The 22,135-nt window shown below is 42.2% G+C and overlaps 2 protein-coding genes across 2 annotated transcripts in view; both read left to right on the forward strand.

The window, feature by feature from the left end:
* Positions 1–1,113: 1,113 nt before the first annotated feature.
* SLC25A30 (solute carrier family 25 member 30) lies at positions 1,114–13,624 on the forward strand. Its single transcript, XM_074148675.1, has 10 exons — positions 1,114–1,242; positions 3,794–3,872; positions 5,292–5,439; positions 6,162–6,256; positions 6,538–6,623; positions 7,892–7,987; positions 8,881–9,005; positions 9,537–9,675; positions 10,697–10,777; positions 12,006–13,624. The coding sequence occupies exons 2-10, from the start codon at positions 3,809–3,811 to the stop codon at positions 12,045–12,047; spliced, it is 876 nt and encodes a 291-aa protein (XP_074004776.1). The 5' UTR covers positions 1,114–1,242; positions 3,794–3,808; the 3' UTR covers positions 12,048–13,624.
* A 1,984-nt stretch (positions 13,625–15,608) lies between these two features.
* The window catches only part of COG3 (component of oligomeric golgi complex 3), a 34,348-nt gene continuing 27,821 nt past the window's right edge, over positions 15,609–22,135 (forward strand). The window contains exons 1-5 of the mRNA XM_074146508.1: positions 15,609–15,770; positions 18,596–18,742; positions 19,266–19,327; positions 21,024–21,189; positions 21,991–22,065. Coding sequence (XP_074002609.1) covers positions 15,609–15,770; positions 18,596–18,742; positions 19,266–19,327; positions 21,024–21,189; positions 21,991–22,065 — 612 coding nt within the window. The remainder of the gene's footprint in view (positions 15,771–18,595; positions 18,743–19,265; positions 19,328–21,023; positions 21,190–21,990; positions 22,066–22,135) is intronic.

The following is a 22,135-nucleotide window of genomic DNA, read 5'->3' on the forward strand; positions in this document are numbered from 1 at the left end:
GTTAAGACATGCCATCAATTTGGGAGGCAGGAGAGTGACAGCGGCAGCAGGCCTGCTCCCCAGGGGTAGATCCTACAAGCACATGGAGGCAGGTCCTACAAGCATGTCTGGCAGCTCTTCAGTCAGAAAGGGAAAGTGCTGAGTTGCCAGAACAGGCTGCTTTTAAGGGCAGAGAAAGAGCTAATTTCAACTATTTCACAGGGAGTCCTGGGCTCTGAACCAAGGGAACGGACTAGTTCTGGTTCTCTTCCAGGCTTGGTGGACTGGTCACAGCCACCTGTAACAGCGCCCTTTTGGATAGCCCTTGTGTTCCTCCTCCGGCCAGGCAGTGTTACGGTGGCCACAGCCGATGTCCTGTACAGCACATGGTGATCCTTCTGGAAGGGCACTGGATATACATTTACAAGGTGATGCAATGTAAATGTTGCATGCTGAGTGCATAATTTCAGCGTTGGTAATGCAAAGAAACATAGCTGGAATTGCAGAGAGCTGCATAATAAGAATAATAAACAGAATCACCTGTGGAACTATTTTGTCAAAAATATGCCGTGGGGTATTTTTAAGAGCAAAGTAGCTATTTAAACCCACCCTGCCCCTTTCTGTTCCTCCACAGAGCGGGCATCTAAGGTTCCTGTATCAGTATAAGGAAGCTGAACCCAGATACTGCTGTCCTGTTGCCAGGCAGCAGAGGCGGCCATGCCACTGTCAACAGAGGGACAAAATCAATGTCGTTACAGATAATGATGGGGAGAAACCCTGAGGGGTGAACGACCTGTTCATCAACCGAGGAGCACTGAAATACCCGACATACCTCTTCCAGCCTCCTGGGCCGGGATTGCTAGTGGAAAATACCACCCTTCCCTGCTAGCCAAAAGTCTCCCAAGGCCAGCGGCTTCGACTTCTGACTGGAAGAGACAGGGCGGTTAATTTTTTTTTTTCCCTCCCTGGTTTATTACAGGCCGGCGTGGCGTTCCCCTCAGGCCAAACCTCCCCTCACGGTCCAAACCTCCTCGCTGCCCCTTTAAATCTACCCCTTCCACGCTCCCACCGATCCTGGCCGGCTCGTCCCCTCAGGCGAGCCCGCCCTTTCCCTCCCCGCCGACGAGGGGAAACGAGGCGGGGTGGGGCGTGCGCTCCAACGGCCGCCCCGGCTGAGGGGAGCGCGGCGGGGCTTTATAACCGGCGAGGCACCGGCGGGCCGGCGGCTTAGCGTGGCGGCGGTCGGAAAGGGAAGCCTCGGCGGTGAGTGGGGAGGTGGCGGCTCCTCGGGTGGGAGAACATCATTCGCCCGGCCGGCGAGGCGGCGGAGGGGCCTCTCCGGCCCCTCCGCCGCCTCGCCGGCCGGGTGTATTTCTCTGAGCTTCACTCCCTCGTTGTCTCTAACGGAGGGCGAGGGTTTGCTCGGCAACCTCCGGAGCCCTCCACCCTCGAGCAGGGAGATGTTGCTTCCGTCTCTTGGTTGTTTTATCCTCCTGATGCTCTTCGCCTCGTACCGTGCTTCGTGTTGTAGGTGGTCGGAGCGGGTCGGCACAGTCGTTTTGCCTCTTAACAGGTGGTTACTGTGTCCTTCTTGCTCCGGGTGTTAGTAAGTTAACCTGGTAGCGCTGCTCAGGGAGCAGGCGATCCCTTTAGTTTCGGGGAGAAGAGAGGTTCAGTGGCTCCTGTGCTTGAAAGAGAGCTGGTGTTTTGCAAGAACTTGCCGCGACGGTTGCTAGCTTCGGCCCCGATTTTTTTTAATCATTTCTTTCCGATGATGCTTCACTACTTGAATACAAAGTCTGACCTGTCTGTTTGTGGTGTAATCCATGCAGTTAGAAAGTATTGCTGGGATAACTATCTTATATTACAGGCAATAACTTTTTAGGACTAGTAACTCATTTAGCATAAGCCTTCTGAAACATTCGAGGGTCAAATCCATTCTAAATAACTAAAACTATTATAAACTGGAGTATTCTGTGTGCCCAGTATGCTAGCAATATTGCTAACCAATAAGGAATTTGATATGTGACTTTTAAAGTCTATTCTCTAAGAAGGGAATATCTAAATATTCGTTCTAAGTGATGCATTCTTTTATGGAACCTGGGCTTTTGATTTTGTTTCAGTCACACTGCCAATTAAAAGCGATCAAACTAGCTTCTGACTTTTGCAAAGAGTGTGTGGATGAATCGCTCTATTGATCTAACCCGGTGTCCTTCAGGGGTAGTATCACCTCTGTCATCTTACTGATATTCAAGGAACAATAATATATGTTTGATAAGGATAATTTCTTTTTAGTAAAATTGGAGACCTCAATTTATTCTGCAGTGAGAGCTAATAGTGGGGAAACTGAGCTTAGCTTTGTCTCCATTAATTGCATGATCTGCCTTTAATCATGCAAGGAGAGGAATATGAGGAACTTGGAGTGGGAAGTGGCCTCCCTCTGGCACAGTGTCATACCCATGTGGCTCTGCCGCTTTCATATTGAAAAGCTGCCATAATCTGTGCCTGTGGCTCCTGATCTCTGCACAGCACTTTTTTTGGCAATATTGTGGGTGTCCTTACTTGCCTTGCCTTTGGTTTTTTTTATGTCATCGGTGTTCTTTGCAGTGGCCTAAAGAGTAAGATAGATTTCTGTGCACTTGGTTGTTGAGTAATTGAAATTATGTGCTTTTGTGGGTTTTTTATTGTATTGACTGTCAGAAGACTGAAGATACAGGTAACTCTTCATGAAGTAAAGATGATAAAAGAAAAACTAGGGCTGCACTAAGTATTCAGGCACGCTTAGTGTCTGCAACTCCTGTTAACTTCATTTGGACACTGGATTATTGGCACTTCTAGAGGAAGTGACCAAAGAAGGTTCATCTGTGCAAAAGGGAGTTCTAAGTAACTGGTGTATTTGTGATATTTTCCAGCTGGGCAGTATGGGTGAATAAACTAACTAACAGGGAATAGAAGGGCCAAAGGAAATAGTTTCAAGTACAATTATTCCACAAAATTAATTAGCAGAAGATAACTGTAAAATCCAATGTTTAGGAGACTATTATAGAAAATGGGGGGAGGAAAGTATTTATATTATGAAGAAGGGAAAAAATAAACTGTGGAGAGACCTACTAGGTTGCGAGAAGGGTAATCTTTTGTTGGCTGGACTAGTTGGGTTTTGCAGTTCTTATATCTTTTCTAAAATAATTGGATTACTTTAGCAAGCAAATGCCAATTATGATTTGTGGTCACTGTCAAATTCACCTAATTGACTTATAAGTTAGACCAGCTTTTTTTTACTGCACCTGATTACACTATTTTCATGTAATGTTCACAGGAATTAATACTGTGAACACTGGTATCAGAAATAGGCCTTAATGGAAGCAAAATATTGTATGCTTCCTTATTTTCTGTTCAAGTGTACCAGCTCATGTTAATGTTGATACCAGGAAAAATGGGACAGAAGTTAGTAATAACTATCTTAAAGTCCCGTTTGATGGCAGAATGTAGTCAAACTAATTCAGCTTGGTAAGAATCGTTGGAGGTTATTCACTGTAGTGCTCCTTAAGATCATGCCTGGGAGACAAACTACTTTAACCTTTTGTGGTGAGGACAGTGGTGGCCCAAATACATAGCAGAAACATTGATTTGAACCCAGGTGCCTTTGTGAGGTATTACTGACTTCTCATTATCAAAGGTATTAAATGTTGTTACCTTTAGCATGTTTGGAGGGCCCATCTGAAATGGACAAGGGACAAAGTTTTATTAAATGTTAGCATATATATTTATATAACATGTACTTATAGAAGCACTAAATCATTGTCCTATTTCACAGAAAGAAGAATCAATAATGTCAGCACTAAACTGGAAGCCCTTTATCTATGGCGGTTTAGCGTCAATCACTGCAGAATGTGGTAAGCTTTTCCTTTAACTGTTTACATGATTTCCTTTACCCAAATAGTCCTTTTTAAAACAAGCTTGGTTCCATGCTGTCAGTGACACATAGGATATGGTGGTTATCAGCATAGGAGTTTTTTCTTTAATGCTGACTGAAGAGTTGCTCAAAACTTTGTTACAATGTCAGCGCACTTCTGTCTGTAAACCCACGTTTCCTGTGAGTCTTGTTTTTTATACAAACTTTGCCTTTGCATTCTATTACTTGGTGTTTGTTGATCTGTTCCTAGACAGTGGTCATAAGTATACACAGCTTTTGTTTTGCTCAAGTAGACAAGTTAAGCTCTTAACTTGTAAATTTTTTCTCTTAGCTCTTCTGAGTAGCTATGTTGCAGTTAAAATTCCCTTTTCTTGAATGTGAGTGGCTGATTAGATTTTAACACTTAAATTCAGTTAGTGTGCAGCATACAGTGCATTTGATGTTTAGTGCTTACTCTAAAGACAAACCTAAAATAATAACGTCCTATTAAAGTCTTATCTAAAACGCATGTACATGTAAATAAAGGAAATCTGGATTTTCATAGTAGCAGAACATAGTCTTACATGTGGTGGCCTTGCATGTTAAGTCTAACAAAGTAGATATAGTATAAAATTAAACTTCAAACTACTATTTTTTGTTTTCCTTTTCCACCTTCTCTTATGAATCTTGCTCAAACTTGAGTTTGAGACCTTTATTTGACTTGACCAAATAATGCCAAAAGCTTCATGAGGAAGACAAGCAATTTGTAAAAGCCTTGCCTGTCTGTAAACCTTGTTAGAACAGATGTAGTTAATCCTGAAATATTAGTGTTCAGGCGAGTATCGAGTGTTGAGGTGATACCTTTCCTAAAGATAAGCTCTGGAGGAATGTGTTTTCTAAACCCTTTTATAAAGGGAGCATGGAGAGTATGAACTTGCTATAGCAGTAGGCTACTGGAAAGCAGTAACAGAAATGGGTAGTGCTGCTGCTGTTGCTTTTTTAGGTTCTAAGCTAGAATCTGTATAGCTCGTCCTATGGAATTTATTTCTTGGCTTTCCATGAAATGCTCTTCAAAAATGTTGGTAGAATACATGCGCAAACTCTCTACTTGATTTTGATTGCTGAGTCCTCTTTGGTGTGGCTTTTTACAACCAGGTAATACCATGTTGCCTGAAAACATAGTCAATGCAAAACATAAACATAGGAAGTAGGTAGGGCCTCTGACAAGCTTTTAAAAGAATCAAGGTGACATAAAATGAACCACGTGTTTAAAAAACAGTTTTGGTAAGAGACCCTTTTCTCAGGGAGTTTCTTTATGTATTTTAGTGTATAATAAAGGCTGCTTTTTCCTATATCATGTTCTTTGTTGTCTGTAGTTAGGTAAGTACTTGATTAGTTTTATCTCTGATTTTTCTTTAAGGTACTTTCCCAATTGATCTGACCAAAACACGTCTGCAGGTTCAAGGTCAAGTTAATGATGCCAAATATAAAGAGATCCGCTACCGTGGAATGATGCACGCGCTAGTCAGAATATGCAGAGAAGAAGGATTGAAAGCCTTATACTCTGGGTAAAATTAACTGAATTACAATGATGGTTTTTGAACAGTATATTGAAAGTATTAGCCCATGGTGTGTGAATTCTTGGGTTTCAGATTTACAAGGTATTTGGTTAGCCTCAATTAATCTGGAAGTTGAAAGCCCAAGCTTAGATTGCTTCAGTCTTTGCACTCTGCAATAGCATTTCACATTTAAAAAAAAAAACCAAACCAACCTATGTGGAAAAAAAAAAACACCAAATGCTAAGCATAAAGTTATTCTTTACAATGTTGCTGTGGTTGTTCCATATCTCAAGAAAAAAACAAATTAAGCTTTGTGTATAAACGGGCATGCTTTTCTTGAAAACATGCAAGATGGTGGATGAAGGATGTAATCTGCAGATTGCATTTCAGACAAACTTGCCAGCTATTTTACAGATCGCAAGCTGAGGCATGCTCTAATCGTAATCCTTCCACAGTTCATTCATGTTCTCGCAGGCTTGATTTTAAAAAAAAAAAACAAAAAACAAAAAACAAAAAAAAAAAACAAACAAAAAAAAAACCCCAAAAAACCAAAACACCAAGACAAAACCAAAACAATAAAATCCTGATTTGTCTGTAGCGAGTTTAAATTGTTGATTTAAATGAACAAACCTTTCTCTGGTAGATATCCTGTGTTCAGTCTGTTCTGCTCTAGAAAGTATTTGCTAGTCAGTGACTTTGAGCATAAATATTATCACTGCCTATTTTTACAGGATTGCACCTGCAATGCTACGCCAAGCTTCATATGGAACTATAAAAATAGGCACTTACCAGAGCTTAAAGAGAATGTTTGTTGAGCGTCCAGAAGGTGAGTGGGTTTTTTTCAATTTAGTTAAGAAATATTTTGCTTGAAGCTGATTGCTTCCATTTGGTATCTTACTGTAGCAGTTTGACCAAGTCTACTGAGAAGACATTCCTTGTACCAATTACAACAAAGCGAGCCAGCAAGGAAAACTTGTTGGAGCAGTTTTTAAGGTTTCTGTAATTGGCGCACTCTCTGGTTCAAGGAGAGATGGCATCATCCTGCCCTGGTGCATCTTAAGCTTTGTACATCTGCAGCTAAACTCTTTTTCTTTGTTTATGAAATAGATGAAACCCTGATGATAAATGTTCTATGTGGCATTCTTTCGGGAGTAATCTCATCATCTATTGCAAACCCTACAGATGTCTTAAAGGTAATTATGTGTTATGTAGAGTTTGTCCTTAGTTTTTATCCTTTCCTTGAGGAAATAAGGAATCTCCTGATGAACATAGGATTTGTTGTTTTGTAAGTCTATTTATTCTCATCTCTTAACTTTAAAAAAAAGTAATCAGGGACATCCTGAATTCTTCTAATCTCCTTCTGGTCCGTACTAATTATTTGAAGTATGCACCAGGAAACTGATGGCTGGGAAGGTAGTTGAATCCATATAACTTTTTGTAGGTGTGGGGAGAGAATAATTTTAGATGATTCTTTAACTTTAATGCTACAGTCTTTATGTGGAAGCCACTCTCCATATTTCATCTATACTACTTAGTAACACTATTATACGAGGATGTTTCTAGAGCTCAGAATAGGTGAAGATCAATTGAGAGGCAAGAATTTCAATGAGTGATACTTACACTGTATGATCCTTAAATCCCATAGAGAAGCTTGACAATCCAGTGTCCCGTGTAAGTAGTGTTCCAGCATCAGTCATTTAAAGTGAAGTGGTGAAACCCTCACCTCTTTAAGAATCTGTTAGCTTAATGATAGTCAATGACCTCTTTTCCAGTTACTTGAAAGGGTTGATGGTTTTTAACTTACTAAACGTAGCATGTGATTGCCTCTAATGAAAATTGCCTCTAATGAAAATTCGGTTCTTCTAAAACTGCTAAAAACATAATCCTTTATGGGGCTAATGTGGTTATTTAGAGGCATTTCAAACATAAGCTTCTATTTGAAGTGTGGCTTTAATTAGTTATTTCCCAAAATTATGTTCACGTACCAACTTGCTTGTCATCAAACTTGTAATTGGTAGTTACCATGGCAGTTTCCCAAGGATGTTTTTCGAAGTCCACAGTGTCAAAGACCATGGTTCTCACCAGCTGAAACTGTAATCTTTAACCTTTCATTTTAACGTGTTCCTGTGAGAACACTGTAAAGGACATCCTGCAGAACCCATCTGTCAGTCTAATCTAAGTGGAATAGTTGTACGAGTACAGAAATAGACATGACTTAATGCAGTTAAGAACTTATACCACATACTTGTTCAAAATTAGCAGCTGCATTTGTATAGTTAAGGCACTTCAAAAGATTTCATCCTGGTTATGATAATGTCAGCTATTAATTTGTATTCAAAGAGAAATTGACTTTACTTAAAAGATTGTAACTTAAAATGGTAATAAAACTGCATTAAATTATTACTGGTTCTATGTTTGAAAAGTATTGATTTTTCTAATTTTATCTTCAAATGAATCTCAGATCAGAATGCAAGCCCAAGGCAGTGTGATTCAAGGAGGAATGATGGGCAACTTCATACAGATCTACCAAAAGGAAGGCACTAAAGGATTATGGAAGGCAAGTTTTTTGAACTAAATCCTATACTCAAAGTACACTTTCTTGCTCAACTGAATTGCATGTACTTCTACAATATTCTCAGCCAAAATATGGAGAAATCAGTAGCTAATATATATGTAGTTTGTTATGACCGCTGCTGGTGTCTTGATGCATTTTGAAAAACGTTATTGCCAGTCTTGTGTTTAAGGATTAGCTGCTTCTTAAAATAGGGGAGACAAACAGAGGCTTAAATTAGGGTGACTGGCTCTAGGACTAGTTCAACAACCCTTGGCAAGATACTTGTCAGTCTGTATTCTTTCCTCTTTTTAAAACATGTACTAAAGACCATTTGGATATAAAGGTACATTAATACTTTTAGAACATCTCCTCTAGCTCAGGAATTTTTGTACTCAGCCTTGTAAATTGTCTTTTTTGCCAGTTACAGTTAGTGACTGTATGACAGCTGAAGACCAAGAATGGACAGTTGCTCTGAAACAGCTGGAAAATAGAAACGGTTTTCTATTCATGTGTTTTTCTCTGCAAAGCTTCTTGATCTCAATTTTTCTGCTCATCTCCCTTTGTTAGTTTTCAGTTATAGCTGCAAGGGGAGCCAGTGTCACCTCTCTGTTGAGCTCTTAGCTGACTGTTGATGTAAGAATTCATATGTTATACAGAGATGGAGTAGCATAAAGGAATTGAAATTGCTGTTCAGTGTGGAAAAGTGATTTATCTATTAACTTTAATCTGCATTTTTAGAGCACATACATCTAACACCTGTACAAATTAGCCTTATTTGAATCCACAATGTTCTTAACATGTTCATGGTGTGTTGCTTTGTATTATAAAAGCTCGGCTTTTCTGATGGCTCACAAAAGATTAATTTTAAACTTCAACATTATCCTTTCTTTTGCCAGGGAGTATCGTTGACAGCGCAGAGAGCTGCTATTGTTGTTGGAGTGGAACTGCCAGTGTATGACCTTACCAAGAAGCACATAATTATGTCTGGATTTATGGGAGATACAGTATATACCCACTTCCTGTAAGTTTGTAGAACTGCTTGCATAGCTCATCATTGGTTCTCATAGTTCTCATTATGGGGGATGAATATTTAGATTTTTCTGTCATCAGTCTAGGTGTAAATATACTTCTGATGTGTTTATACTTTTTAATGCAATAGCATCTCAAATGGTACCACATAGCACAGAAGCTAATTTTATTTAGCATTTGGATTTAGTTTTCTTTTGAATATGGAATTTTCGTTTGTGAATGATCTGAATCATTCATCTTTGCAAACTGAGATTAGAGGCAAGTTCCAATCAAATATTTGCTATTCTCAGAGGCACAAACATCTGTTCAAGTATACAGAAACTGTATTAAAGAGCTGTATATCAAATCTTGAAAATGGTGCTTTATAGTAAATGAAAAGTAATTTTTCACATCTATTAGCTGATGTAACTTTTAACTTATAGTGTTAAGCACTCATTATTACTGCGTGTTTTCTGGGGAGGGAGAATTCTTGTGCATCTTGAAATGTGGTAGGTCAAATTTCATCAAGCCTTTCTTTTATTAGCTCAAGTTTTACTTGTGGATTAGCTGGAGCCCTTGCATCCAACCCAATTGATGTTGTGAGAACACGCATGATGAATCAGAGAAGCCAACAGCATGGGGGACACTCAAACTACAAGGGTACTTTGGATTGCTTGCTACAAGTAAGTAGTTCATGTATCAACATAAGCAGAAACAAGTGCCATCAAGCAATGATTTTTGGTGTAGAAATTCTAAGTTTCCCTAGAAGTTAATCCAAGTAACTTATATATGCTTTTGCCCTAATGCTTAAAAGGACTATATTGCCAATAATGTACTTGGTGTGAAAAGTATCTACTATCTTTCACTGAATTTCACTAAATTTTGAGTTGGAAGGGACCATAAAGATCATCTAGTCCAACTCCCCTGCCGAAGCAGAAAGGCAGGAAGAAAGTTAGGATGTACTTCAGGCACTTACTTCCTTTTGGTGCTTGGATGAGGAGACTTAATTCTTTAGCAGTACTGATTGTCTCTTACTTAACTTTGTACAATGTTAAGATATTGATAGGGAATGATAATTTCATCAGTCTGTTCTTGAAGAACAACATCTTCTGGGGCAGATGGTTTTCTCTGTTGGTTACTGCATAATGGAAAGCCTAATAGAGCCAAAGGCAATGTCAGTCTTCATTTTAATTATTTTGGCTTGGTTTCTTAAATCCCTAAATTGGGTATGAGGTGAGAGCATGACAGGTTTTAGGTGGAAAAGAGTGGATAGGAAGCTATTGATGTCCAAACTGTTGACTGAACAGTCCAGTCCAATTTTGTGAAGTCCATAAAGCAAACTGAAAAATTTCAAGGGAGTGTCTAATGTGAGCTGCAGGTTTACATGCAGTGTTCTGCAAGATTTTTTTATTTTTTTTGTTGGGGGGGAAAGTCCAGGAATGTAATTTGGATGAATCTAGGTTGAGTACAAAGTGACATGATCTGCGTCTTTACCTGCCAGGTAACGCTACAGGCACTGCTAATCTTGGCTTTATCTAGTGAAGTGTTTCTTTGTCGAATCATACAAGATGTTTAAATCAAGGTTACAGCACTAAGCCTTGTTAGCTTGTTAGAGTCTTGTTAGCTGAGATGCTATCTAGGTTTCTCACTAATGAAGAATTACATACGTGTGTTCTTACTGTGTTGGATTTTTTTTTTTTCCAGACATGGAAGAATGAAGGCTTTTTTGCTCTATATAAAGGGTTTTGGCCAAACTGGTTAAGACTTGGTCCTTGGAATATCATTGTATCCTTTTCAAAGGTGTGTGAACCTATGAAGCTGGCCATACAACAGCAAGTATTGACAGTTTCACAGAATGTTGAGTGGGGAAAGTGTCATGTCAGCACAAATATTCCCTTTTTATGAATGGAAAATTTTGTAGTTGACCATTTTCTTAGTCAACTGCTGCTGGTCAGATTGAATTTGTAATTCACACAAGTGAATATTAGAATGTGATCTTGCAAAACATTTTTCTGTTCCTCCAATTTCATACCTGTCCATTTCTTTAGTGTGGAGCCTCGTTTTAAATAAAATTAACTAGATGAGTTAGGAATGGGGGCTATTTCTAGAAATGGGGAATTAGCCGTGAAATCTTTTTGTATTTATCATAGTCTCACAGCTTCGTTTGTGTTTGAAGAGTCAGCTGACTGGAACCCTAGGAAGCGGGTTGGTAGTAATGTGGTAGTAATGTTTACCATGAGCAAACCTACTTTAGCTTATCAAAGCTAAGTGAGTAAAGTCTCTAAGGGCTTTCATGGTAATCCTCTGCCTCCTTGGTCCTGTGTGTAAGATGGAGGGCCACAGAAATGATCAGTGGGCTGGAGCACCTCTCCTATAAGGACAGGCTGAGCGAGTTGGAGTTGTTCAGCCTGGAGAAGAGAAGACTCCATGGAGACCTTATAGCAGCCTTCCAGTACCTGAAGGGGACCTACAGGAGAGATGGGGAAGGACTCTTTATGAGGGAGTGTAGTGATAGGATGAGGGGTAATGGTTTTAAACTGAAAGAGGGGGGATTTAGATTAGATACTAGGAAGAAATTCTTTGCTGTGAGGGCGATGAAGCACTGGAACAGGTTGCCCAGAGAAGCTGTGGATGCCCCATCCCTGGAAGTGTTCAAGGCCAGGCTGGATGGGGCTTTGAGCAACCTGCTCTAGTGGGAGATGTTCCTGCCTGTGGCAGGGGGGTTGGAACTTGATGACCCTTAAAGGTCCCTTCCAACACTAACCATTCTATGATCCTAAGGAAGAGGGATGGGAAAGCAGTTGGCATCACCGGCCTTAAAGCTTTTGATGTACAGGAGTGCCCTGAAGCACATTTTATTGTTCTGCACAACAAAAATGGCCAACCAGCACGATTACATAGGAGAGAGCTAAAAAGAGCAAAGTTTCACACAGATGCTGCTATCCTGCAGTAGTGAAGTGACCATTCTGCACTGAGTGAACAGGAAACAGTTTTCCTTAATCAGCTGTTCCAGTTCTTTCTGACATATGAGCAACTGAAGAAATTAGACTTCTGACATGCTGAAGTGTATTCTGAATTCTGTCAATGTACTGTTTGAGCTTAGAGCAACTTGTAGGTTATCCTGAATATCCGCTCTTTATCGTCTGAGAAGCTGGCCAAAGGAAGAGGCTGCTACAAGACTGTTGTGAGAGAGAACAATCCGGAAGTGATTTCAAGGCAAACTGGCTCCGGTAGGAATGGCTTGCTCCTGTCATTGGGTGGATGACGTGCACTATTTTCTAGACTGAACCAAATACGGTGGTGTTCCTTCTGTCAACTCTTTAAGTGTTCTTGAATGTGAAGATGTGTAATGTAACTTTATGCTGTTGAGATTCAGATGGACAGTGTTTATAGGTGTAAGAGACAAAGAACAATCTTTCTCTAAAGGAAGATAGGTAGTACCAAAGGAGCTGGGCTTTTCCTGTTTTCAGAGGCATATACAATTTGCAATAATTTTTAGCTTCCAGTTAATGGTAAGTGTCATAAGACATCTTTGCAGGCCTTCAGTTCAGCAAAAAATACCTGCTGCAATACAAAATCTGCTTCTGGTTTTAGAAATTTCCTGTGTTCTAAGTCCCTAAATGTCTGCATAATTTGCTGGGAATAATCCAGCTTCATTTGAAAGTGTGGTTGCTGCAGTTGTCAGTTTTGTGTTGCTTGAGGAAAGTTGGTTTGTTTGGTTTTTTTTTTTTTCCCCCCCAATGTATGATTCTTGGTTTTCAGCATAAGTGATTCTTCAACATATTCATATGTAAATTGCAATTAGGAATGAAGTTCAAATGAGTCCATGCTCATCTGCCTATCTTGCAGAGAAACTTTTCATGCTGCTTCCGTTGTTGGGAAGAACTACCCATAATGGTTACTGGCTGTTACGTACCATCGGAAAGATGCAGGTGTTACAGTGGGCAGTTCAAGCTGTCGTGTGGGTGCCTGCCTGCAAAGAACCAAACCCCTCCAAAGCTAAGTTGTCTATAAAGACTGGTTTTCTTCTTAAAAAGACACACAGATGCTGAACCACCGAGCAGTTTCCTACAGCAAACAGGCCCGAGTCGCTGTTACATGTTACGCTTCATGTAGAAATCAACCACAACTTCCTTAAAGCATGACTTTGGGGGTTTAAATGTAAATCCAAACTTCCGGGCCGTTAACTAAAGAGTTATGTCGAGGTTCTGACAAATGTTAATTCCAAGAAAGGAAAGGTGGGAGATGGAAGTCACGCGGTGGCCCTTCCGTCACAGAGGGGTAGCAAAGCAGGAGGGGTAGCTTTGCGTTTTTGTGGCATTGTGTTAATCTCTCCAACACTTTTGGTTAACCATACATTCCACTTAGAGAAATTTCCTTGCGATTTCAAAATTACTACAGTCGCTTCAAATCACTAATTTTGAATTCACAAATGGATTTTTAAACGCACAAGGCACTTTCTCTCCTAAGGCACAACATTTTTCTATGTATATGTGGATGCTCATGTGCAGTGTTTTTTCTTACAGCTGTTTCTATGCTTTCATAGACATATCTGTAAATATTTTTGTACAGGGTGTAAACTAAGTGTATGTTTTACATTTTTCAGCTTATTAAAGGTTTTGAAATCAATGTGTAATGACTCTGGGCTGCTTTCAGTTTCTAAGTTCCAAATGGGGGTGGCAGGTTGGGGGTGTTTTGAAACACTCGCAGGTGATGAACAAGGGAAAGCTGTTGCTGGCACTGAACACACCAGTATGGTGTTACTGGTGGTTTTGTGTGTGTGTGTGTGGGGGGGGGTGGGTTTTTTGTTTGTTGATTTTTTTTGTTTTTTTTTTTTTTTTAAGCCAAGGCAGACTGAAGGTGCTGTAGGTAAAAGCTTATGTTTGTGTAACTTACAGACTGAAAAACATGCATTAACCATATGTTTTGACTGTTCTTTGGCACATATGGAACTGCCAGAGCATTTCCCACTCAGAGCTGTTCCAGACCAAGCACTTCTCACAGAATCATAGAATGATATGGGGGACCTCTGGAGATCATCAACCCCCCTGCCAGAGCAGGTCCACCTAGAGCAGGTTGCACAGGAACGTGTCCAGGTCGGTTTTGAATGTCTCCAGAGACGGAGACTCCACCTCTCTGGGCAGCCTGTTCCAGTGCTCTGTCACCCTCAAAGAAGTTCCTCCTCATGATTAGATGGAATTTCTGATGTTCAAGTTTGTGCCCGTTAGCTCTTGTCCTGTCACTGGGCACCACTGAAAAAAGACTGGCCCCATCCTCTTGACACCCACCCTTTAAGTATTTATAGACACTTATAGGTATTTTCGTAACAATCAGTTAAGTTTTGTGTAGCAGCAAACCATGTTTATTGCGCAGTGTTACACCCGTGAGCAGGGTAGGTTCCTGGGCTCTGGGGGGATGAGGAACCCACTGGTTTGGAGTGAGGGGGTGGGATTAGGGGGAAGTTGGAGGGGGACAGATGGACAGAAATTACCTGCTAAGGATGAAAGGTGGAATTGGGGCTCGGGATCTTGGCTGTAGAGAACAACTGAAGCTGTTTTCAAGCTCTTATGAGGAGCAGCTGAGGGAGCTGGGGTTGTTCAGCCTGGAGAAAAGGAGGCTGAGGGGGGGGACCTTATCGCTCTCTACAACTGCCTGAAAGGAGGCTGTAGAGAGGCGGGGGTCGGTCTCTTCTCCCAAGTCACAGGCGACAGGACAAGAGCAAACGGCCTCAAGTTGCGCCAGGGGAGGTTCAGATTGGATATGAGGAAAATTTTTTACACTGAAAGGGTTATTAAGCATTGGAATGGGCTGCCCAGGGAGGTGGTTGAGGCACCATCCCTGGAGGTATTTAAAAGATGGGTTGACATGGTGCTGGGGGACATGGTTTAGTGATGGTTTTTGTCAGGGTTAGGTTGATGATTGGACTAGATGATCTTAACGGTCCCTTCCAACCTGGACAATTTTATCATTCTTTAAGTCAGACATGCCTTAGTTAAATCTTCTATCCTTACACGTGAAAATAAACCCCAAGTTTACAAAAAAACCCAACGGCAAACCAAAGACAACAACGGGGATTTCCAAAGTCAAGAATAAATCCTGCGGTGGGTGGGAAAACCACAGCTCGGTTTGATGGGCGATGCTGGGAACCAGCTCAGCAATGCGGGAGCTCTCGCCGCAGCGAGGTGAGTCTGGGACAGAGCACCGCTGCCCAGGAGAAGCTGGGGTGGCCCGGAGCGAGCCCCGCCACCAGCAGCGTCGCCCTGCAGCCCCCATCTCAGGAAAGAAGGATGCAGGGAACGTTGTGCCCGGCAGGACCCGATAACGCAGACGCCGCATCCTCCTGCGCCCCTCCCCGCCGCCAGGGGACGCCATCCCGCCCAGCCGCCGCTCTCTCACTCTCCCCCTCTACTCCTTCCGCCCTTGGCTGACGCACTTCTCCTCCCCCGCCAATGACGCTACTGCCACGCGACGCCGACGGAAGCGCCGGAACCCCCGGAAGCGCCACCGCGCTCCGCTCCCTTTTCCGCCCCGCTTCCCCCCACCTCCGGCCCGGCGCGGCCCGGCCCGGCCGCCGCTCGCCTCGCCGTTCGCCGCCTCTCGCCACGCCGCCAGCAGCATGGCGGAGCCGCCGCTCGCCGAGCCGGCGGGCAGGGAGGTGCGGGATCGCCTCAGCCTGTGGGACCGCCGCCCGCTGCCCGCCGCGCCCCTCAGCGACCGCCAGACCGACTCCGTGCTGGAGCTGAAGGCGGCGGCCGAGAACCTGCCGGTGCCGCCCGAGGTGAGGTGGCACCGCTGCCCGGGCCTCAGGGAGGGCGGGAGGGAGGAAGGCGCCGCGCTGCCACGTCGCCAGGCGGCCGGGGGTGCCCGCCCGGCCCGCTGGGGCCTGCGGGGCCGCCGCTCTCCCCCAGTTGTTGCGGGGCTCTGCAGCGTTTGGCGTTCTAGCGGGGTTCCTAGGCCGGTGGGACCCTCCGTCCACTCCTCGCTGGGCCTACAGCCGCCCTCCCCCAGCCCGCCGGCCCGTTTTGCCTTCCTCGGGAGTGCTCGCTCTCTCTCCAGCCTTCCCCAGGGGCCTCATGGCGTGGTGCTGCCCGCCCGACCCGGCTTGGCAGGGGGTTTGTAGGCAGCGGTAGCAGCTTTCCTCCTGAAATCCACCGGGCATTCTCTGCCCGTCCTTACCACATCACTCAGTTCATCAGAGTTTGTCCCCTTGAAATTGAGAGCTTTAGTCATAGAGTTACATGTTTTACGTCCTCTTGATTTGATCTTGATGATTTTATATCTGCTGGCACCATCTGTTGTCGAAAGAAGCGTGACCAGCAGGTCGAGGGAGGTGATTCTGCCCCTCTACTCCACTCTGGTGAGATCCCACCTGGAGTACTGTGTCCAGCTCTGGATCCCTCAGCCCAGGAAAGACATGGACCTGTTGGAGTGGGCCCAGAGGAGGGTCACAAGAATGATCAGAGGGCTGCAGCACCTCTGCTATGAGGACAAGCTGAGAGAGTTGTGGTTGTTCAGCCTGCAGAAGAGAAGGCTCCAAGGAAACCTTATTGCGACCTTTCAGTACTTAAAGGAGGCTTTTAAGAAAGATGGTGACAAACTTTTTAGCAGGGCCTGTTGCACTAGGACAAGGGGTAATGGTTTTAAACTGAAAGAGGGTAGATTTAGGCTAGACAGAAGGAAGACATTTTTTACGCTGAGGGTGGTGAGGCATTGGAACAGGTTGCCCAGAGAGGTGGTAGATGCTCCATCCCTGGAAACATTCAAGGTAAAGTTGCCTGGGTTTCTGAGCAACCTGATCTAGTTGAAGGTGTCCCTGCTTATTTCAGGGAGGTTGGAGTAGATGATCTTTAAAGGTCCCTTCCAACCCAAACCATTCTATGATTCTGTGATTATTTCCTGGTATAACTTACACATGATTCAACAAGCTGTATAAAGCCAGGAATAGCGGTAAAAAGCTTAATAATTTCTCATCATCATGGAAGACACAGTTTCCCACCTGGTTATAAAATATCAGACTCTAACGTGATGATTATTTGTGAATGCTTCCTTGTCTACAAAGGGAAGGGGAACAAAATGTTTGCCTTCTTTAACTGCGCTTTTCATGAGAGGTTTTGTATTTGAACAGGATCATAGCACAAGATATAGTGCCATAAAATCAACAAAGTTGGCTCTTGGCAAGTGTCTGAAAGGTCAAAATAACAGAGGGGAGGGCGTAAAGCAGTTAATTTCTGGAATGCACCTGTTTCATTTCATGCTTCCTGGTTTATTTTTTGTGTAAGCTGTGTGCAACTGTACTAAAGAAAATACTGGCAGGCAGCCAAAATGGTTGTAGAAGGATGTGCTGCTATCGGAGGATGTTCTTAAGGTTCTAAACCAGCTCTGCAACAAGGCAGGTGCCGTATTTGCCAGCCAGGACAATGGAGATGCCAAGTCACTGAGGACTTCAGCTGGTCGTGGCTCCTGCTGAAGTGGATTGGGACAGTGGTGTCTCAGCTGTTCTGAAAAAGAAGGCTCTGATCAACTCATCTTTTCCTCAGTAGCAGTCACGAGAGAAACCCTGGCTCCCCAGCTGGGGTCCTGCCTGTTTTGGAGGGTGGGGGGCGGAGGTGTGTGGAAGTTGAACAAAGAAGATCGGTCTGTGTTTTCTCAGATATCTGAAATCCTGACAGTTCTTTCTTTACCAGACTAATATTACCAGGTAATGAATATTTTATGGAGTGAGTAAATTTCTAGGGGAATACCAATTTGTTTTTAAGTAGAGTTTTCTGTTTTTACGTTACTGATGTTCTCAGCAATAGAAAACATAATGTACTTGTTAAGTGAATTAAAAAGACTACATAATGATATTTATTTTCTTGAATTAATTTCTTCTGTATAAGCTAATTAATAGTCTCCAACCAAATACAATTTCTCTCAAGTTACTTCTGTCCGTATTTTTCTTGCTCACTGTGGCCGATAATTCCCTCTCAGCAGTGCTCTTCCTTGTCTTCTGAAAAAGCCTTTCTTTTTAGCTTGACTTCTTCATTAAAAAGCATCTGAAAGAGTATGAAACACTATTTCCTGAATAAATTCTGGCAGTGTTAAGTCTTGAATTTTCTCTAAATATCTTCCAAAAAAATCTGACAATTCCTGGGCAGTGATGTTGCCGTGTAGCATAGACAGCAGTGGCATTTATTTTTGCTTCTGCATGCGTTCTGAATTCTTGTGTTCTCAGACACTTTTCTAGTGCTTTTCTCTGGGTATAGAACCAGTTAAATTGGAAATTAAAGTATAGCTCATCAGGTCAGGTATGTCAGGTACATGTACATTCATTTTCTGTTCTGAGGCAAACGTGCTTATGTAAAATCCTGCGTAGTATTTTCCAACTTTAACTAAAAAAAAAAATAAAAAAAAAAATGTTAGGTGTTTCTTAATATATAGTTATGGTAGTTGTTGGTGTATTATCATATTGGTAGGTAAAATGTCCAATGCATTTGTTTCTTAAAAAGTAGATGCCTTTAATTTTCTCAAGTTGATGCTTTGGATTGTGTTACTGTAGTTGAGCTGAATATACAATTTCTTAGTAAGCTGCCTAACTAAACTTTTGTGGGTTTTTGTGAGCAGCTTCCAATTGAAGATTTGTGCAGCCTAACGTCCCAGTCGCTAACTGTTTCGCTGACGGCTGCGGTGCCAGAATCCACAGAAGATGTCCTCTTGAAAGGATTTGCCATGCTGGGGATGGAGGATGAAAGAATTGAAACAGCACAGCAGGTAAGTGATGCTGAATACCCTCCAAGTTGCAGTAATCTTCTTCAGAGAATTCTGTGAGTTTCTATGTCTCTTGCCCAGCTTTTGGTGGGTTTGTTAATTTTTTGGGGGCTGTTTTCAAGATGTGTGAAGAAACTTGGGGGAGAAAAATCGTTGAAGTCTTAAGTGACAGATACTTTGCCCACTTCAAGGGGAGTCTTAAGTGAGAGTAAGGCACCCCTTCAGTAAGATGGTGTTGCTCATAATATACAAGAATGTCACATCCGCCCTTCCCCCCCTTCTGATGTGACGGCCTTGTTCTTGTGCAAATAAAACCAGAAGAAACTCAGTCTTTCCCATGTGTAGGAATAGAATAGGATATTTCAGTTGGGATGAGAAATTATAGTATGTTTCCTTGCTTAATAATTAAGTTCTGAAACATCTCATTTTTTTAACAAAAGCTCAACTTCATTTCGTAGAACTGATTTTTATTTTTAATTGATTGCATGTGATCTCTGTGTTGTTCACACCATAAAATCTCTTCTAGTTCTTCTCCTGGTTTGCTCAGGTACAAACACAGATGGATCAAGATGAAGGTGCCAAGTATAGGTACGTGTTTTTCCTCAGTTCCTTTCACTGTAAGCACTTTAAACCTTGAAGGACTTCATCTTGTCCGTACAATGTTAGCATTGGTTCGGATTCAGCTGGGTGGGGAATGGGGGAATGTGTTGGAACAGCTGAAGCTTTCCAAGGCAGTATGTCCCACTCCCATCCTGAAGGCTGTTGCCCTTGTGGTAGTTAAAAGGGATGCAGATTTCCTTCTCAACTGCCTCGTCTATTGAGACAGATTGAAATTAGTTTTGGCTTATAGACGGGGCTGTAGACAAAGGCAGTCTAAGAGCTTTCATATGCCTTTTTGGCTGCCGCCGCTATTGAAATGGCATCCTCTGAGGGTAAGAGTGTGTAAACAGGTGTGGCTGCTAGCTATTTCTGCTATCACCATTCGGCTTGCCAGTGACTATGGCTGTGACTTTGCATCTGCATTCCCTGCATTCCTTGACACTTTGCTCAACTCCGGTTTTGAGACTGGGCATTTTCATCTATTTTTGTCTAACTGGCTTTTCCATCAGGCTCAGAAGAACCCCTTCCCACTGACTGTCACAGTTACTCCTCAATAATCTGAAGTAGAGCTGAATGGCTTAGCCATTTAGCAGATTTGCCAATGACTTACAGAAACTGACCTGTGTTTTGAAATTTTACAAACTTGCTTTTTGGCCACAAATACATACTGCTGTATTCCCATCTTCTGTTTTTCTCTGCTTTTGTTCAGTCTCTCTCTTCCTCTCATGCTCTGACATTTGAGGGTGTGACGGTTCTTAAAAGCAGTGGTTTAGACATATACTATGCCCATGTTCAAATCGTTAACAGCCTAAAAAGAATAGCACCCTTGGACTTTGTCGGTTGACATGTTCAAAATAGCACGCACAGATACTGAAATGTGCCATGGATGCGAAATGGTCTGTAGGGTGGCCAATATGTACTTGTTTGCAGGAGGGAAATAAGTAAGTTCTTTACCTGTTGTACACAAAAGGGTTGCACACAACTACTACAGAGGGTTGTGATTTTACTTGCAGCTTTGTATGTGGTGAAGTAGAGCTTAGAAATTTTAGCTGATATCCAAGAGTAATTCGTTTTAAATGATGTTTTAGTCAGGCTAAATGCTTGACACAGATTTAGCAATCATTTAGAGTTCGTATTTGCATTGAGCCTTGGACAAACTTGGTGATACGTTAGATACTGGATTTATTTCATTTAAGCCTCTTTCAATCCTCGCAGTAAGTTTTGAATCCTCTGGATAATTTCCACTACTTTAGGAGAGTAAAGCTAATTTCTAAATGGAAACTGAAAACTGTGTAGAAGAGGAGACCCAAATTAACACTCCTGTTGGAAGCAAGGCAGGTGGAATTTGGCTGCTAGCAGAGCAGTAACCTCTATGTTTCTTCTGTCCATTTAGACAGTATTTGCATGCTCTAGACCAGCTGTGGTGCATGCTGCTGCTTTCTGGGTAGGCTTGCTATAAAGAATATTGGGGAAATGGAGTTACTGCAGTGGCTATTCCAAACCCTATAGCTCTGTTGTTTCTGTGGGTCATGGAACACTTGCTTATTGTGCACTCTTGCTTGATGCAAGTGGTCTTTTATTCCTAGAGAGGGAAAGGTAGTGGCGGTGTCCTTGCAGGCAGCTGGATTTGCAAATGCGGAAAGTGAAATTTTACTTCTGTTATCTGTTGATTCTCTTTTTCTAGACAGATGAGGGATTACTTGTCTGGCTTTCAGGAGCAGTGTGATGCTATCTTGAACGATGTGAATAGTGCCCTTCAGCACCTGGAGTCGCTGCAAAAACAATATCTTTTTGTCTCCACGAAGACAGGAACGCTGCATGAGGCCTGTGAACAACTTTTGAAAGAGCAGGTAATCTTTGATGGGAGGATTACTGGAAAATTCCAAGGTACCATAAACAAAAGTTTCTTTTTCTCAGGCTGGGAAATCTTGTGAGCTGTGGTGACAGTCCCTCCATTTGCTTTCAACCTCGTTTTTGGTGTGTTTCACCTGCAGCCAGGGTGTCAGGCTCTGTGCACTAAAATGTTCAGTGTGTGTCGATGTACGCTTTAATCAAGAAGGATAATTACCTGAGGCGAGTTTTTGTAACTGATGCCTGACAAGTGCAAACTTTATTGTAATTAACAATTCATATCACTTACAAAGTATTTTGAGCTGGTTATTGCAAGAAGAAAGTTGTTGTTTTGTTTTGGTTTCTTTTTTAATTATAAATTTATTTCCCAAATGCTTTCTTTCTCCTCATGAAGTACTCTAACAGTGAGTGATGTAATGAACATGTCTTCTTGGCATGACTGGATAAGGGAGAACCTTTAAAGGCTCCAATCCTGACATACAGGATTTCTACAGTTCTCTGTAATGCTGGTGACAGCACTGCTGTTTGTATGCAGAAGTGTCTGTGGAATGCTGAGAAACCTGTAGAATGTATGTTTTTTAATACGCTATTGAGAGTAATAGGTCTTTCTCTGGTAAGAGAGAGCAAGAGAGCACTGCTGTGTTCTGCATCTGTTGTACTTATTTAGTTGCAAGCTATCTAGAGCTAGTTAACACTGGTGTGTGCTGAGAACTGAAAGGGAGGCTGAATAATTTTTAATTTATAGATGTATTTTATATATGTATATAGCTGATTTTCTTCTATTTATTATTTTTGAATAGTCAGAACTTGTTGACCTGGCTGAAAACATCCAGCAGAAACTTTCTTATTTTAATGAGCTGGAAAACATTAATACAGTAAGTAATGTTTCACTATATTAATAGTCTTAGAAAATGAAAATGTACCGATCTTTTGAACGTCACCAAC

The sequence above is a fragment of the Numenius arquata genome, chromosome 1 (genome assembly GCF_964106895.1).
Source record: "Numenius arquata chromosome 1, bNumArq3.hap1.1, whole genome shotgun sequence".
NCBI classification, from domain to species: Eukaryota; Metazoa; Chordata; class Aves; order Charadriiformes; family Scolopacidae; genus Numenius; species Numenius arquata.